The following is a 19,428-nucleotide window of genomic DNA, read 5'->3' as shown; positions in this document are numbered from 1 at the left end:
TGACCCCTTGGCCTGATCCAGCCACTCTGGTCTCCAACAATGAGGATCTTACCTGCTGGATCACCCTCGGGGAAACACGCCACATGACCGTAGTGCCATAACTGACGCTCCCTCACAATGCAGGTAATGTGCCTCATTCGGGACTCCTTGAGCAACTGCACATTCGACTCAAAGTCAAACCAATGGTACTCAAGGATTTTCCGGAGAGACACAGTACCAAAGTCCAGTCTTCGTCTCACTGGATAGCGTCCATGTCTCGCAACCATATAGCAAGACAGGAAGCACCAGTACTCTAAAGACTTGAACCATCGTCCGTTTGCATAGATATCAGAAGTGCCACACACCCCTTTCCAACGACCTCATGACCCCCATGCTCTCCCAATCCATCTACTGACTTCATAGGAAGACTCACCATAGACATGAATGTCACTGCAAAGGTAAGTAAACCTCTCAACAAGGTCAACACTCTCTCTGCAAACAGATACACTGCTGATGGCTGTGCCCAAGAGGTCATTAAAGGCCTTTATTTATATCAACAGAGGAAAATATTAAAAGTATTTAATTACACCATACATTATACAATAAATTGAAACAATAGAAAGTTATATACCTTGTGGATGCTTTAGTTGGTCTAAAAGGTCTTTCAGTTTTAACTCTGCATCTGGCAGATCCATTTTGTTCACAACAAGGAGGGAAGGTTTTGAAAGGAGATCTTCTTTATACAGTTCTATCTCCTAAACACAGGCACGTATTAAATGATTAAAGACTAGTTACTAAAATAAAATAAATGAACATATGTTCTTTAGAAAATCTGCACAAAATTAATTTCCCATAGGTTAAAGGTGCAGAATTCTTTCTCTTGAAACATAAGGCGAGAGAAATGTGAATGTAACCCCTTAAATTTGTAATTTCTACTTAAAAACAGTATGTACTGTATTGAAATTCTTGTACCTCACTTACTATAAGCAAAATGCAACAATAAATGAAACAAAATATAAAATGACAAAAATGAAGGGTTTTATATTGGCACAAGGAGACATCTATTATATGCAAATCTATGACACTATGCAATGTTCCAAAAAAAAAGAAAATTATATTATATATATATATATAATATATACACCAAGTTGTGACAGAAAAGTAATGAGACTGGCAACACTGCAAGCGATCTGGCAACGCTGCGCTGTTGTCCTTGATAGAGCACGTGTCAGTACCCTCCCATAGCTCAGTGCGAGTTTCAACTCCTTCCGTTAACTACGTGATTTTTGTGACTTCTATTAGCGAAGTTGTGTTTTTGGTTGTGCGTCACGCAAAATGGAACAGCGGAATTTGGAACAACGTTGTGCCATTAAATTTTGTTTTAAGCTTGGAGAATCGGCAAGTGTGACGCTTGAAAAGTTAAAACAGGCCTATGGGGAACATTCTTTATCCCGAGCTCAAGTTTTTCAGGGAGGCCTTCAACTTCGAAAACCAATGAAAACATAGAACGTGTGAACACTCTTGTGAGATCAGACTGTCGTTTAACATTAAGAATGTTGAGTGAACAATTAAATTTGAACAGATTTACCGTTCATCAAATTTTGACTGAACATTTGCACATGCGAAAGGTCTGTGCCAAAATGGTGCCGAAAAACCTCACAATTGAGCAGAAGGACAATCGAAAAAACGCATTCCTGTGGTTCCCCAGCCCCCTTATTCACCTGACCTCAGTCCGTGTGAGTTTTTTCTTTTTCCTAAACTGAAAAATGTCCTCAAAGGACGTCATTTCGGGACTTTAGAAAACATCCAGAAAAGTGTAACGGACATGCTGAAGACCATACCGGTTGAAGACTTCCAGCGCTGCTACCAACAACGTCTCCATCGGTGTGTAGCTGCCCAAGGGAACTACTTTGAAGGGGATAACATTGATGTTTGAAAAAAAATAAAAACTTTGGTAAATAAAAAATCAGTCTCATTACTTTTCTGCCACACCTCGTGTGTGTGTGTGTGTGTGTGTATATATTTAAAAAAAATGTCAATATAAAGAAACAATATGCAATGCAAAAATATACCCTTTCAAAAGCAAATTACAATGATGATAGACAACAAACCAATCATTCTGTTTATTAGCCATTTATGACCGGCATCCTACATCTGGGGTGTGCATTAAATTGGTGATGATGCCCACCATATCATAAATGTGAGATCAGTTCATGTCTGTGGAGTCTGGAAATTATACACATGGGCTTTTATTTAGCAACTGCTTTTGTATTGTGCAATCACATTTGACAGTTTGCCAGCAAGTTTAAGTCATTCATAGTATTATCGTGCAAATTATCTTTGAAGATGCATTTTGTTTGACTATTGACTAGTGAAAACTAGTGAATGTTCTATTTAAGTATGAAATATTACTCAAGCTGAGCACTTCTCTAAAATAAATTAAAAAAAAAAAACTCACTATAAATGTATGCCAGGAAATTTAAATGCTTCATCTGGATTCAATCTTCTTACATGATTTACATGAAATTATTTTTAATTTCTTGAAATATACTAATTTTGTCACTATGGCTCTTTTTGTGCACTAAATGATGTTCTATTAAATGATATACAGTAATCCCTCGCTATATCGCGCTTCGACTTTCGCAGCTTCACTCTATCGCGGATTTTAAATGTAAGCACATCTAAATATATATCACGGATTTTTCGCTGGTTCGCTGCTTTCTGCGGACAATGTGTCTTTTAATTTATGGTACATGCTTCCTCAGTTTGTTTGCCCAGTTGATTTCATACAAGGGACGCTATTGGCGGATGGCTTAGAAGCTACCCAATCAGAGCATGTATTACATATTAACTAAAACTCCTCAATGATATAAGATATGCTTCCAGCGCGGTGCTTGATTGTTTGCTTCTCTCTATCTTTCTCTTTCTCTTTCCCCGACGGAGGGGGTGTGGTGTGAGCAGAGGGGCTGCTTGCACAGAGGACACGGACGCTCCTCTACAAAATGGCACTTTATCGTGGTGCTTCTGTATACTTAAAAGCACGTATTGATTTTTGATTGTTTGCTTTTCTTAGCAAGCGCTCTCTCTGACATTCTCTGCTCCTGACGGCGCTCCTTTATGACGGCGCTCCTTTGAAGATAAGATATGTTTGCATTCTTTTAATTGCGAGAAAGAACTGCCATCTCTGTCTTGTAATGGAGCACAGTTTAAACGTTTGACTAAAGGGTGTTATTTCATGTCTAGAGGGCTCTAATAATGTTAACAGGATGGGAGAGTTTATAAGGGCTTAAAATAAATAAAAATAACCATACAAACATATGGTTTCTACTTCGCGGATTTTCACCTATCGCGGGGGGTCTGGAACACAGTGGATTCAGAACAGCAGGTTATTATCGCGGAGGCGATCGAGGAGGGATTACTGTACTGTTACTTAAAGTAACAGTAAAAAAATCCTCTTTATGAAATACAATTAAGTTAAAAATTGATATGGACTACTTGTGCATCAGCTAAAAATGTCTTTGTGTACTGCCGAACTAGATTTGGGAATTACTGTTCATTTTTTATTCCTGAAAATCTCTCTCTCCCCAATTCTGTTGCTCTCTCTGTTTTCACTCAACCTAATAGTAAGGTTTTATGGCTTACACATATACGGTAAGATTTAGAAAGAGGGGAAATTTTTTTAATCTTCATATTCAGACATATTCATGGTATAAAATGATAGTCTGTTTTTCTAAATCCTACAAAAAAGCAAAAAAAAATCCCCCCCTCTAGGTTACAGTAGAACCTGAACTCTAGAATAGTTATCAAAGTACAATTGGAACTGCGCCATTCATGAAAGAAGAAACAAGTAACTGACTTTTGTCTGTGCTTATGTGCCGACAACTGGAGGTGAGGAGAGTGCTGGAAGGTGCTCCCACTGATGACTCTACCCAAGTGAGCTTTAAAATCCCTCAGTGGAACTAAAAATACACTGAGATCTGGAAGAGGTGATTGGGAGGAACAGTCTACCCAAACTAAACTAAAGTGGTGTTTGGTTATTGGACTTCTGTTCTAGTCACAGTTTGTTCATAACAAACACCATGCTTGAGCATAATAAGGGTGTTCACAAGTGGGATGGAATGTTGCCTCAAATGGAAGAGTTTAAAGATCTCGGGATATAGATAACAAGTGAGTGATAAAGAGGATGGGAGATCAACAGACAGATCGTAAAGGCATCCACGTCATGCAGATATTGCACCAGTGATTGAAGTGAAGAGGGAGAGGAGTCAAAAGGCTATGCTCTCAGTTTACTGGTTCATCTACATTCCTATCATCTCTTATGGTCACAACATTAAAGACCTGCATCACAGATTTAAGTGGCAGAAATAAGTTTCCTTTGCAAGGTGAGAAGCGTACATATTTGGGAGGAGCTCAAATTAGAGCTGCTGCTCCTCCTCTGCATTGAAAGGAGCCAGTTGTGGTGGTTTGGACATCTGAATAGGATGCCTCCTGGATGTCAAGACAGGAGGAGACCTCGGGCAAACCCAGGACACACTGGAGAGTTAAAGTCTCTCAGCTGGCTTGGGAACGGCTTGGTATTTCCCTTGGAGGCGTGAGGGCATCTTTGGTTAGACTGCTGCCCCCATGGACCAGGCAAGGAGCAGACAATTGGCAGAAAATGGATGGATGAGACCTTCCAACAAGCATGGATCTTGATTTTCCATTGGCCAAATACAGTCAAAAACATGTACTGTTGCTACATGATTTCTGTCATTTGCTGGGTCTGTTCAATAGTTTGTTAGTTGTTGTCATTTTACATAATTGTGAGTTGTTCCATGTCTAAAAGTAATCACTCAATGAAACACTAAGATGACAAATAATTATAGCTGCCAACCCTTTGCGGTGGAGGCTTCCTGTTTATGATGAATGTTAACATTGCTGATAAAATTCTAGTAATCAACTCACAGTTCCACACAAAAGCATTTTCTCTGAGTTTTACCTGGAAAATATTTCACATCTTCCGAGATTTTATTTTTTTTCTGGCTCATTCACATTCATGCCATCATTTCAGTCTTTTTTTCTGCATTCACTTTATTTCAAGGATATAGACAAGCTTCAGTACTTAAAAACATCTTAGTTGATGTTCCATCCCTGCCTTTGTGTGTGTTTAGTTTATGATTTTTTTTTGTTTTTATGCTTTGTTTATAATGTTTATTTGGCAGGGAATTAAGGGAGTATCGTTTTCCAGTGTATGCAAATATTTGTTTTTGTTTATTAACTCACTGTATATTTTGGGCACCTTCTATAATTTATGTTCATATTCATTTTTCATCTTTACATTTTGTTACTTACAGTCTTTGAACTATAGAATCGGGGACAGAGTTTAGGAAATCTGTTGTAAGTAGAGTTCTATGTTGACTTGGCCTAGCCAGAGTTTATTCCATGCCTTAGGCCTGAAGTGTAGCGGCAAGGCTAGGCATTTTTCAACCAGTCATTACAAACTGAAATGATAAGCAATAATGGTCTTCTGAACACATTCTTTAAAATGAGTCATATAAGTTCTATCAGGATTTTCAAGATTTTAAAATTTTTATCTTCAATTTTCCTGTACAGCATTCAGTTTCTAATAAACAACATTTCCATTACCAATACGTCTATATTCTTCACTGTGTGAAATGGCTACACACACATTTGCTTTCATGTGCTTTACTTTCTTATTTACATGAAAACCCTCCCTAGTTTTAAGGCTTTTTCACATTTTCATTGACTCCCTGTAGACCCCATTTTATAGCGTAAGCATAGGCACTCTATTTTTTTAATTTATGAAACTACTTCACTTAAGAACATAAGTACCTTCTGCAAAGTGCTGCATACCATTATAGTGAAAAAATAACTTCAATGTGAAAAATACATAACGTATCCTTTATGAGAATTATTTTAACTTTCAGGCAAGAGTTTTGATTAATTCAGAATCATGTAACTACTGGGACAATAGGATGCAGTATATACTATGTGCATGTAAAATGGTATTGTCAGAAAATATGCAAATACAGGAATTTATCAATACTGCTAACCTGGAAACATGGTCATAACAGAATACTTTGTTATCCTTCTCACATTCTGACGTTTGTAAGATAATGTGCTTTAATTAATTCCTTTTTTTTTATTGACTCCGACTTATAATGAATAATATACTTAATTACAATGAATTGAGAAAACAATATTTATTAATGACAGTGGTAGTAACCCTTAAATTATAAACATGGTTTATAAAGTAAAATGAGTATTTTATCATTGTGCTATACTTGTTAGTTGGGCAAATGTGTGGTAATCTTAAACATGTCATAAATAATTTAGTAACTTTAAAGTCAAAGTATAAACAGCTTGTCAATGTACCATCTCAACAATAAACACACAGACCTAAACTTCGTATACCCTTGTTCATGTCATTTACACTATAGGAAATCAATTATGTACATATACATTGTTGTATTTTCAACATTTAATTCAATGCATTTCCCTAGCTATTACATCATCTATATTACCTTTGTTAACAGCATCACTGTTTCAAAGACTGTTCTGAATTGTGTCTTGTAAGAGAGCTGAAATCCATTAATGTCAACCTAAAAATAAAAACCAGAAAGTGATACAGTATCTGTAGGCATATATCTCAGGTGCCTATAATGTACTCACATTTTTTGTTATACACAGTTTATTTAATTTGGCATTTTCATACTTAACAGAAAAAGTTGCTAAGTTAATATGACACACCTAAATCATCACTGGTGCAGCCAATTTGTTTTACAAGTCACATAATAAGTTAAATGGAGATCACCTGTCTGCAGTCAATGGGTTTCAATTGACATTAGTATAAATGTACCATATCTGCAAGGTTCAACTTGAGGCAGGAACATGGCCTAACCTACTCAATAAAGACAAAAGAACATTCCAAGCAACTCAGTGAAAGTATGATTGAAAAACACAAGTCAGGGAATGAATATAAGTAACTGAATATCCTTTGGAATATAATTTAATCAATCATTCAGAAATGCTAAGAGTGTTGCACTGCTGTAAATCCTGCCTAGAGTAGGCCACCCACAAAAGCTGAGTGACAATGCCAGAAGATGACTAGTCAAGGAAGCCACCAAAAGACATACTACAACTCTGAGGGTGCTGCAAGCTACAGTGGCTCAGGCTGGAGAAACTATGCATGTAACCGCAGTTGTCACAGCTTTATGAGAGCTCTATGAGAGAATGGCAAAGAAAAAGCCACTCAAGAAAAAAACATGCATAACATCTCAGCTATAGTGTGCCAGAGGGCACATGGGAGACTCTGAAGTCAGCTGGAACAAAGTTTTATAGCCTGATGAGACTAAAATTAAGCTTTATTGACAAACAAAACATCATGTTTTTCATAAGCCAAACACTGAACATCATCATAAACATACCAACCCCACACTGAAGCATGGTGGTGGCAGTTTCATGTTATGTGGCTACTTCTCTGCAGCAGACCCTGAAAGGCTTGTGATGGCTGTGTTTTACCGAGCCTTTGTAATTTCACCTGATAAAAACAGAATGTCTGACTGGCAGCACATGACCAATGCAAGGTTTTGGTTCTCTCTAGATTTAGCGATTTATGGGTTATTAGCTTAGTAATTACAGAGTACAGCCTAGAATACATTTCATACAGCCAACAAGTACTCCTGGATAATGGATCTCAAGGTACAGGTAGTGTTTTTGAAATTGTTCTATTATATCAATAGGGCCTACCATATGAGTTTTTCTAAGAGTTTGTGCATGATGGTAGCAACAAGACCATAAACAGGGAAAACAGAGCTAATCTGAAGTTAAACCTTCATCAACCATCATACTGGATGGAACATAATGGATGAGCTTTGATTTTGGATCGCATCACAAAAAAGGATTATGGAATGAAAGATCATGATTATATAGAAACGATGTAACACCACCACTTAAAACATAATTGAACTAGACAGCCAGAGCATCTTCAGTATGGGCAGGATAACAAAGAACTCTGGAAAGTCCAAATGTGGAGTGAGGAACTGTAAACAAAGCCTGATGTACAGACATAGTCATTGTTCCGTCAATCTGGAATGAGCTTCACCATGATGACGAGTCTCATGCAATCTCCAGCAGTGATGCATGTTCTGCACAAAGTAGGCTGAATGTAAACAACAGGACACAATGGATGAGCTGGCTGTGTGTTCAGTGCTTCTGCTGGGCAACTAGCTGAGGCCTTCACTGACATTTTCAACCTGTCCCTTGCCCAGACAGTTGTTCCTACTTGCTGATAGTCATCAAACATCATGTCTTTACCAAAACTATCTGATACATTTACCTTGAATGATTTTGTCCTGCTGTTTTCTCCCCAAATATTGTGACATGTTTTGAGAAGCTGTTTCTAGACCATCTCAAAGGTTCTCTCTTCCCCATCCCCAAAGCAGCTGTACTCCTTGAGTGGGCACAGCTGAGAGGCATACTTAGGATGTACAAATTACAAGCAGCAGGTTCTGCCTCTCAGGTAAACGAACAATTGCCTGTCTTACTGTTTATACTCATGAGTGAGCTTATCACACAGCTTAATATGCCCCTTACATCCAGTCTTTGGGAATTAAGTCAGTTGTTCAATGAGCAGATTATCTGTGAATAAGTTTACTGCAAGGCTGTGTGTGCTGCTGGTTACGTTTCACAACTTGTGTGCAAAAAGGCACAAAATAACTGAAAACGGGGCCAAAGTCCATAGTGTGTAGTGCTATTCTTCACCGTTTGTGACAGCTGCTATATATTTATCCATAACAAACCTAGTTTGTTTTTAAGAAAATATACAGAAGTCGCTAAATGAAAATTAATTGAAATTTAGTTGAAAACAAAAAAATGTGGGTTTTAAATGTTTGTTTGCATCCATGAAACTGACTTAAGCCAAGAACTAGCTGCATAATTTCATTCAGAACTAGCCAGTTACATCACGTTCTGTATTTTTCCTACCTCTGTTTGTGTTAATATCATTTACTGTACTTGAAATCACTCAACTCTGCATATTATTGTTGATTATACTTTACTAGTTGCACACTGAGTTGCCCCTGTCAAACCCCAGCTTTATTTACATTTTTTTTTCTTTTGAAAAACTTAAATTTTGAACTTTGATTTCAATTATGTTGGTTTTTATATTATTTTCAACTTACATCCACTGTTTAAAACGGTAGAAAGCTGGTTATTAAATATAACTTTCTTGCAGGACAGCCTTTGCAACTTTATTTTGACCATAATAATGGATAAAACTTCCAGTTAGAAAGGATGCACTCTGAAAGGATTATCTTGTATTTTTTATTTAAATTAGATAAACCTTATTGAGATGGACTCTACAAATTTCACCTGTCACCAATCATTGTTTTGTGCATAAGATTGGTAACATGGGTCCTGTGCAACCAGTGAATAGCAACTAAGAGACATTCTCAGTGTAATGAGTGATATTAAATATAACCAAGCGACATTCCTCTAGCACTTTGCAGATGTTCTGTGGGTGACTCTTGTCAAAAAATTGTCAACAAGGGCAGCAAATAACTTCCTTTTCCACATCTTGATGGACAAACAAATGTACCAGCTGGACTTGAGACAGGCCTTAAAAATAAACTATCATCTATTCTATCAAGTTCCTTGCCCTAAAAAGCTATAGAGCACAAACCAAAAAAATTCAACAGTCAGGTCAAATTACAGAAGATAGATAGACAATGCCATTCAGATTTATGTATAATTAATGACAAAGAATCAAGGGTCAAAACTAGACTGTTCAAAGATGAATTCTTTCTCATTCAGAGTCTTTCACTCAAACCCTCAGAGTATCTGAGATCATATCCAAATATGAGGTATTTGTAAGAGCCAATCTTAGAAAGTTAATGCTTTAAGTTAAACTCATATTAGTATGTTGTACTAGGCAGTTGTTGAAAGCTTGACTGCAGCCATCAAGACAAGCTAACTCCTCCACGGCCCAAAGAAGGCAGTTACCTTTGTTAAAGCGGGACAGCAATCCCAGGCAAAGGAAGTAACAACAGGCCTCTTCCACACAGCCTCTGACTGGCTGCAGGGTGACTTGGGAAAACAGCTCAAGTTCCCGCAGCAAATTATAACACCACCACTCCGGCCAGACATGATCATTACCTCTGAAGCCTCAAAACAGCTGATCATGCTGGAACTGACAGTGCCCTGGGAAGAGCGTATTGAGGAAGCTAGTGAGAGGAAATGCGCCAAGTACCAGGAGCTGGTGGAGGAGTGCAGTGGCAGAGGCTGGAGGGTACTCTATGAGCCCATAGAAATTGGTTGCTGAGGATTTGCAGGATGTTCACTCTGCAGAGTCCTCACACGGTTGGGCACAACAGGAGCGGCCAAGAAAAGGGCCATTAAATCCACAAGTGAAGCCGCAGAGAAAGCCTCAAGATGGCTTTGGATGAAGAGGGCTGATCCAAGGATTGCTACTGGGATACAAGTTGAGGAGTGATCAACCCCGGCTGGGTCGCCTGAGCGATGTTGCAAGACCCGAAACGCCAGATGACCTCAGGATACATCACTGATGATGTGTCCTAGTGCATCCAGGTGATGTTTCTTATATAGTGTGCTTAATTTGAACAGAATATTTTTCTTTCATAGCCATAGACAATGGTATAGCCTTTTACCCTCTGTAAGTTAATATGAGATAGAACTTTCTTGCTACATCTTTAATCTTCTTCTTTTTTTTTGGCTGCTCCCGTTATGGGTTGCCACAGCGGATCATCCAAAATTGTTGTCCGACAGTACAGTGCGTTAATTGTGTCAGCTGTTGTTTAGAATAGGTCTCAGTGCTAACTGGGACTGAAAGACCCATATGCAGTATGAAAATGGGATAGGCATACAGTTTTATGGCCATTTAGAAATAGTTCAGCTGTATAAGCAAACTTAAAGAAATGAAATAAAATTTATAAGCTTTAAACAGAGTTTTTATTAAACAATAACTTTTTGTTTTCTTTGCAATACCAATCTTTTCTCTATTTTTCTGTGAACTGTTTTACTTTGAATTTTTACTAAAGTTTTTAAAACTAAGATATTTTGTCTGTGGAATCATTTCAACACGTAAAGTTTTTCCAGAATCCAATGAAGCATATTGAATCTGCAGAACTTTGGGTAAATAGGGCTACAGTATTGTTAACTGCTTTAAAATGTCAAGATTACCTATAACTCTGAATATCAAATATTCAGGCAGCCAAGGTATTCTTGAATATTTAAGCTTACCTATCACTGTGTAAACAAAGACTAGTAACCCGTAAGTTCAAACTTCATAAGTAGAACCCAAGAAAATTTCTCAGGGTAAACATATTAGTCCTTCCATAGCCTAAACATACTGTATATTAGAAAGGTCCAAATGAAACTGTAAAGTGACAAAGGTTTCATAACACTTTTCTAATGCACAGTCTTAAATTTCATTAAGAACAAAAACATTATGAAAGCTTAAATCTCACAGTTGAGCACAATTATCAGCAAACTAAATAAAAACAAACATTTTCCTGACATCTTCAAATTTCAGTAATGTTTTACTTTAATAAGAAGTACTATATAAAAACATAAAAAATCTTAAAACAAAAGGAGACAAGTCAAGCTAGTTAATTTAGCTAATAGCTAAGCTGTCCCAATATCTTATTTACAGGTTGTCAAGGTTTCTGCTTTAACTATACGTCCAATACGTTTGTTCCAAATTATCACAATTCTTTTCGTAAAGAAGTGCTTTCTGAAGCACTAACCCTTAATTTCCCACTGGAATCTTTGAGTATGTGATCCACTGTTAAGCTGAAAGAATTTTGCTGGAATTCTTAAGTACTTAACTGTACATCCACCAAATCCATCCTTTTTTTTAAACCCATTTATCCAGAGTTACAGTGAAGCTGGCACCTATTTCAAAAGGCATTGAGAGCAAGGAACAGAGTGCCTGCTCATCATTGAATGAACACACACACACCACCACACACACCCGAGGCCAATTTAGCATTTCCGATCCATCTAATCTGCAAATCTTTGTGGACTGTGAGATACAAGTCATAGGGAAATGATACACCACCTTGGTAGCACAGGGTACAAAATGAGAACCAACCCTGGATGGGATGCTGGTCCATCACAAAGCACACACTCCTACACAACTGGACAATCAGAATTCAAACACCTCTGGCCATCTAGAACACAAGCAGCCTCCAGGTGTTTGAAGTCTGTTAAAAATCATTGCAGCAATCTTTTAATTAATTTGTTGAAATTTGCCTTACAAAGAATAAATGTAATTTACTTTAATAGATTACCATAAGCATTGCTATAGCAGGAAAAAACAATAATCATTTAATTTAAAATGACATCATATGGCACTATAAATTACTTTCAACTGAAAAAGGGCTCTCATGTGAACAAAATTTCATTTAATATGGCCAACAACAGGTACAGTGTTACATTAATCTAAACATTTAGTTCAAGTAAACTGACAAGTAAAATTATGCAATGATGCAGGGCCCTTATGACAATTATAGTCCATTTTATATTTTTTACTCACCACAAACAGCAGCTGCTTTGTCCGTTCAATATGTTTGAGAAACTTGTGACCCATTCCTTTATTTAAGTGGGCTCCTTCAATCAAACCTGGCAAGTCAGCCACAGATATCTGGAAAACAGAAATTTGTTATCTAAGGCATTTCTAGTTAAAAGGTCAGTTAAGGTTAGTTAGCATGCACGTTGCTGCACCCACCACATGATGAAACAGCTCGGGATCCTGGTTGGCAACCCCAAACAAAACACACAGTCCAGTCCCACCCTCCAGAAATGACCAACTATATGCCGCAGCCAGTTGTTACGTGGGCGTCCCCCTTGGCCTAGTCCAGCCACTAGATCTGTGCAGCCTTCCCTACCCTCAGCTGGTTCACCATCAGTGTACGCTCAGTGAAATTGGGTGGATCAGCCTCAAAAACCATCGACCCAGAGATATCCGTCCTGGCCGGAGGATCAGCTTAATACAGCTGCTCAAAGTAGCCAGTCCACCAGATCAAAACTGCAGTGTTATCCATAAGGACCGTTCCATCAGCCACCTTGACTGTGACTCTCCAAGGAACAGATTCGAATTTGCGCAATGCTTCAATTCCTCTGTAAGCAGGATGTGGGACACTAGACCATAGATGGTATATCACTTGCTCACAGATTCCTCTAACAAATGCCTCCTTATCTGCTCTCACAGCCCTCGAAGCCGTTCTTGTCAGTTTCTGGTAGACCGGAGCTGCCATCAAGCCATGTGCTGCAACTCCTCTCGATGATATCCAGAGTGCCCTGCGAGATAAAACACCTTCTCGGAACACTGGTAACACCAACATAATCCTCAGCAACCTTCCGCATCTTGTTACGGGAGTTCTCCCACATTACATTAGGATCATTAGTTGTGCCCAAGTACGCAAGTTCCTCCCACAAACTACATGCAAACTTGTCAGAAACAGCCTGATCTTGGAATCTGGCCAGGTTCAGTTTTATTTTCTTAGTAGGTGGAGCCTGCTGGACCTAAGCTGGGCCTTAAGAGTAGCAACAAGTCTGTGATCAGAATTTAAAAACAGCATTTCTGTAGAACTTGCAGTTTTGCAGTGTCTGCCCTCGAGGATATGATCGATCTCCTTCACCGTCTCACCTGTATTGGAGTACCAAGTCCAATGATGTGGTTCAGGGTGCTGGAATCAGGAACCAGCAATCCACAGCCCCCGACATTTTGCAAAGTCAAAGAACAGAGTCACTTTCACCGCAGTCACCAGACCCACAGGGCCCAACGCAATCCTGTCAGTGCCAGTGGTTGCATTGAAGTCACCCATGACCAAAGGAGTATCACCTCGCTGGAACCCATCAACCACCGAGTGATGTTGCAAATAAAATGTCTCCCTCTCTGAGACATCACTCACCACAGTCAGAGCATACACTGAAACAACAGACAAGGCACCCCGAGAGTGCTATAATCCGAGTCTCATAATACACTCATTGAATGGAATGACATCGGGCACCATCGGAAGAAGACGATCTGCTACAGCAACAGCTACTCCCCAAGTTTAACAGCCATCAGAGCAACCACACCAAGTTGGGGGACTGCTTGCAGGGCCGGATACAGTTTAATGTCATACCCAGGACATGCTAGTTAAAAATATTCAATTAATAATTTGCTCAATCAGTCACTATGCAAGTACAGTCGATTCTGGTTAATTGGACCAGCTGCTTATTCGGACCGAATCCTAAAGAACCGAAACAGATCATATTAAATAAGCCTAATATTGTTCGCTTATTTGCACCAAAATTCCGTTTAATCAGACCAAAGAATGTGACAGAGAATAAGAAAAAGAAGCCACAAGTCGCCCGCGGAAAGCAGATCAGTGACATATTGTGCTTTGCATGCTCAGTGTCGTGTAGATCGTTTCGGAGAATTTGTAGATTTCATTTTCAATAAACGAAGATGTAAGCAACCGTACATGTACGTAGTTCTTGTTTGTACGTTCGCCATACGCGTGGTGCAGCACAATAAAAGCCATAATGACATTTTAATATGTTACTTATAGCACGTCCTGTCTTAGTTGCACATGTATAGGGCATGTTCGTGTAATTGGACCAGCCGGTTATTACGACCAAAATGATTGTGTCCCAATGTGGTCCGATTAACAGGAATCGACTGTACATTCTAAAGCCATTAGATTTTCTCAGCATGAACCCATGCTCAGAAATTCCTATTTCTATCACCTGCAAAGCCTTCTGTTATTGTTAGCGGTATCTTTTTTTTTTACAAATGGTTGAAAAGGTCCAATTTCTAAACCCCTGGCAGTGACTAGAACCTTGAATCTTAATGTCAGAAACCCTAAACTTACAGGTTTACTAAAAAAACTCAGTTAAGCAAGGTTTCTATGGGCTTAATGTTGCTTGTTTTTGAGATATAAAACAAATAAAACCAAACCTATCATTTTGATTCAAATGGACAAGTCATTAAAAAATGTGATTTTTGTCAAATGTGTTTCTAAATGATGGACAGTATTGCCACTTCCAAGAGTCTTTATGATTCAAATCAATGCAAAATGTTTCGTTCTTTAAATAATTAATGTAATTATAAATTACAAACTGGTATGGGTGATTATAAGATTGTTCTAATAGGTACTCGATGTGCAGGGTTGGGGAACAAACCTCAGCTATATGAGGCTTGCAGTATCTGATAAAAACACTTGGAACACATATCTACAATGGAGATGTTTAGCTAGAACAGCTGAGCTAAACTTCACCCAGGTTTACTTCCTACATGGACTAACAGATGTAAAGTGCAATTTCCATAAAAGAAGTGGAAGAAATTATTACGGCTGCATGACACAGTGACACAGAAAGAAAGCAAGAGTTAGGAGAATGTTGATTGATCCCCCTGAGCCAGAAGTAAATTTCAGCATGAAGGAAATGCAAATGAAAAAAAGTTACAGATGTTGTTATTAATGTGAGAGCAGGCCCTAATAGCAAATCTTGCAAGGTTTACAAATATTGTCCCAAACTCCTGTTGCAGTTATGGAAGATCCTTATGGTTGGTTTATTCTTCACGCTCAGAACACGTACGCGCACGCATCATAGAATTCATTTGACACGTTCTCTGAGCACGTCCTCAGAAATTAACGAAACGTGTGAACATGTTGAAGTACCAACAAAAAGTCGGGGGGCACAATGTGATAAAGCTGTAATGTGACATCAGTGTCTCTGTTTACTACATGTGACAGAAAGCCACATATTACCCATCGTAATGACACAATACATTTTAATAGACTTGCATACCATTTTCTGTGCATCAGAATGTACAGCAGCGTATTTGAGCCACTGAAAAAAAAATTAAGAACACAGTGAAAAGGTCTATTTTGTGATTAAAGTGGAAATTTTGCCTTTAATCTCAGTTTATTTTACCATTAAAGTAGACAGTCGTAAACATCATCTTAAAACCGACCCAGCTGTTAATCGCTATGTGGTTCTGAGGCTTCCTCCTGAACTGACAGCAGCAATATATTGCCACACAGAACACATTATAATGATATTCCAGCTCTCTGCACATTTAGAGTCCTTACATTTATACTTGATATCACTTTCATGATGAAATGCATTAAAACATGTTGTTACGTTTTACAGATAAGTCAATAACTTTGTTTAAATAATACTGTTAATAATTACACATATGGGGGTGGCATGATGGCACAGCAGTAGCGCTGCAGCCTTGCAGGGAGTCACATCGCTGGTGTTCCTTGCCTGGAGTTTGCATGTTTTCCTGGTGGGTTTCCACAATGTGTTCCGGTTTCCTTCCAAAGATATGAAGGTTTGGGGACTTGGTGATGCTAAAATGATGCTAGTGTATGTGTATGCTTGTGTTCAGCTTGCCCCATCCACGGATTTTGTTCCTGTCTCACACCCGATGCTTTCTGGAATGGGCGCATTCCTGGACTGATGGATGTAATCATTAAACATCCTTTTCAGAGATATTGCGGCAAGGTGTCATTGGAATTTAATGGATGTTTCAGGCAATTCGTACCACAGTGAAGCCAAACGAAGAGATCTTCAAACAGATGGATCAGTTAAGTATCATCTCATTGTTGTTAGTTGAGGCAGATATCTTTTTCAATGCTGTTTTCTACAGAATTTACACCTATCTTGACTTGAATGGCAACATCAACAAATCTGTGCAGACAGGGGGACATAACAGGGGTAACTGGGATTCTAGGAACATAATGGTGTGAGGTGGAGAAGCTCATCAGGAAAGCAAGAGAGAATAAAGGAAATGTATTCAGTGTTGTGGTTAGACCAAGCAAATGCATATGGCTCTATACCTGACAAGCTAGTGCAGCTAGTGGACAATCTGTTACTACAGTATCTGTCCCAGGCTGGCAATGGATCATATAGGGTTTGGAAAAATTAATTTAGTGGATAAGAAGGCAACAAATTACATTTACTATAAATTTTGTTGGTAACTGTACTTTTTAAATGCAATATATGTTTACTCTTTAAAAAGTACTTTTATTTAATAACTATGCTTCTCCATTACATTTTCTATGAAGATCATTTTAAACTACAATTGATTGCTTATGTTCAAATGCAAATTTGTGAAGAACAATTAAAGCAAGTTGTACATCATGATAATTGAGCATGTTTTAATGTTTTTAGTAAATGACACAATGGCTGTATAAGTGAGTACATCTCAGTATTACAGCCCAGTGTATTGTGTACCGTGACTATGTTTTCTGTAAGTGGAGGAAACTGAATGACTGAGGATGTGTTTAAAGCTTTCAGTTATTTGCAATACAGGTAGAACTCTTTATAAAGTAGAGATTGCACATTCCTGGCCAAAACCTACCAAAACCATTCACTATAAAGGACATAAAACAAAGTAGCTTTATTCTTTTTGTGAACTCTGCTTCCCAAAACCTATGGAGTTTTTTGTATAAGTGGAAACTACCTCTAACATACAAAATCACATGGAAAGTACTTGTCTTTTTAATCTAGCAGAGTGTTTAAAATAAGGTAGCATAAATGATAAAAATCATAGTTGCTGGCATTTGAAAGATACAGATGTAAAATTCTGTTAGTGATAGTAATGATGAAAAAAGAAAAAAGACGATACAGCTCATCACCATTGTTAAAAAGGAAGGTTGTACAATGCACTTGGAGAAAAAGGGTCAAAAACTACTATGCTTCCTCTGTAACTCAACATCATTTATTAAGATCAGGAATTCTAGCTATCAAATACTATGCACTGCAAAAAACAATTAAATGAGTTGTCAACCATACTCTGAAAGATTCTCAGACCAGCAAGACACTGGAGGCTACAAGACGCCTTGTAGTACATTTTAAGAAGAGTGATCTGACCAGCATCAAGCTGAAAGCAAACCAGCAGTAGTTGGGAATGCCTGAACATAAACTGATACAAGATGTAGAAGTCATGTGGAACAGTTTTTACTAATTGATATAGTGCTGTACAAAAAAAAGGGCTGCAATTTCTACAATGGTGTGACCAAAATGTATGCAAATGCACTTAAAGTCTGCAATGTGCACTTTAGTCATATCTGAATTGCTTGATTTATAATTTTAAACTGTGGAGAAGAGGGATAAATCAAAGAAAAATGTGTATCTGTCCCAAACATTTAGGTGGACACGGTATATCTATAACATACATGTATTTAACAGCTATGAAAAACAGATGTTTGCAGCATGTGGCTATAACAGCATACAAGTACCAGCATTACATATTCAGAAAATAAAATTAAGCATTCGGAATTCAGATTGTGGTACATAGATACATACTAAAGAATACAGTTACTTTATGAAATTTAAATACTGAAAACTTTCAAACTACATCTCCAAAAAAAAAAAACACACTGAGCCCTCCGTATTTATGGTTTCAACATCTGCAGATCAAAACTATATATAAACAGAAAAAAAAAAACCCTAAACTGCATCGATGTAAATGAAATGATGTGTTAACCTACCAACATTTCACAGATCCTCACTCTTCCTTCACAACTTGCTGTTTGAGGATTGTTCACCTCACATCTCATTGGTTCACTACTTGGGTTGTGTGTGGCTGGTTAATTTAATGTTCAAGCATCGGAAGATGGGATTCTGAATGTTTTCAATTAGAAAGCTTAGCATTTGCTCTCTGTTGGGAATGCTCATAGTGCGATAGGGCGGATACGATAGATACCAGCTACAGACCACATATGTTAAATAATAATAATCAGACATTATTAGATAAGATGTACATTGATGGATCCCTGTGCTGCCACCATATATACAACACTTACAACCCAAAACAAGACTTAAAAGGAGTCCTCCCCTCTCCCTGAAAAAGAAAACAACTCAGACCCTGTGAAGAAATCATCATAATAAAAGATTAATTATTGTTTACAAGGCATTTCTATCTTCTCCATGGAAGAAAAAAATGCAAACTATTGGCACTTCAACCAATGGAATGAGACAGTCCCATGCAGCAGTTTCCTCACATGATTAATGGGCGTCCCAAGACTGGAAGTCTGTGAGCAGCACAATGACAGCTTTACTTACTACTTGCTTGTGGCCATTTATTGTATTTTGTTTTGTGATTACTATTCTATCACCGTCTTTTGTTGTTTGAGGCAAGGCGGTGCAGTGGTTAGCACTGCTGCCTCAACACTCAGATCTCATTTTCGGCCAGAATAATTGGTCTAGCATAGTCATCTATACTTCCCTAGCTGTCAGGAACAATTAAAACATCACTGCACCATTATATCCACTCAAAATGAGTTTAGTTCTTCATTCCCCACTGACTTCAATACAAAGTTCCAAAATATTTCTATGATTTCACCAAACACACAGCAAAGCAAACTACACAATGTCCACTCATCAATATATCAATTGTCAATGACCCTTTCTGTTTGAGATATGCTT

At 38.1% G+C, this 19,428-nt stretch overlaps 1 protein-coding gene across 1 annotated transcript in view; it reads right to left on the bottom strand.

The window, feature by feature from the left end:
• gtpbp10 (GTP-binding protein 10 (putative)) overlaps positions 1-19,428 on the bottom strand; it is a 51,744-nt gene that overhangs the window by 6,011 nt on the left and 26,305 nt on the right. Inside the window, exons 7-9 of the mRNA XM_039737278.1 lie at positions 12,536-12,643; positions 6,504-6,581; positions 611-734 (exon numbers count right to left, since the gene is read on the bottom strand). Coding sequence (XP_039593212.1) covers positions 611-734; positions 6,504-6,581; positions 12,536-12,643 — 310 coding nt within the window. The remainder of the gene's footprint in view (positions 1-610; positions 735-6,503; positions 6,582-12,535; positions 12,644-19,428) is intronic.

Source organism: Polypterus senegalus, chromosome 15, assembly GCF_016835505.1.
Source record: "Polypterus senegalus isolate Bchr_013 chromosome 15, ASM1683550v1, whole genome shotgun sequence".
NCBI lineage: Eukaryota > Metazoa > Chordata > Cladistia > Polypteriformes > Polypteridae > Polypterus > Polypterus senegalus.
Note: the sequence above shows the minus strand (reverse complement) of the source record. Positions and strands in the feature narration are given on the sequence as shown.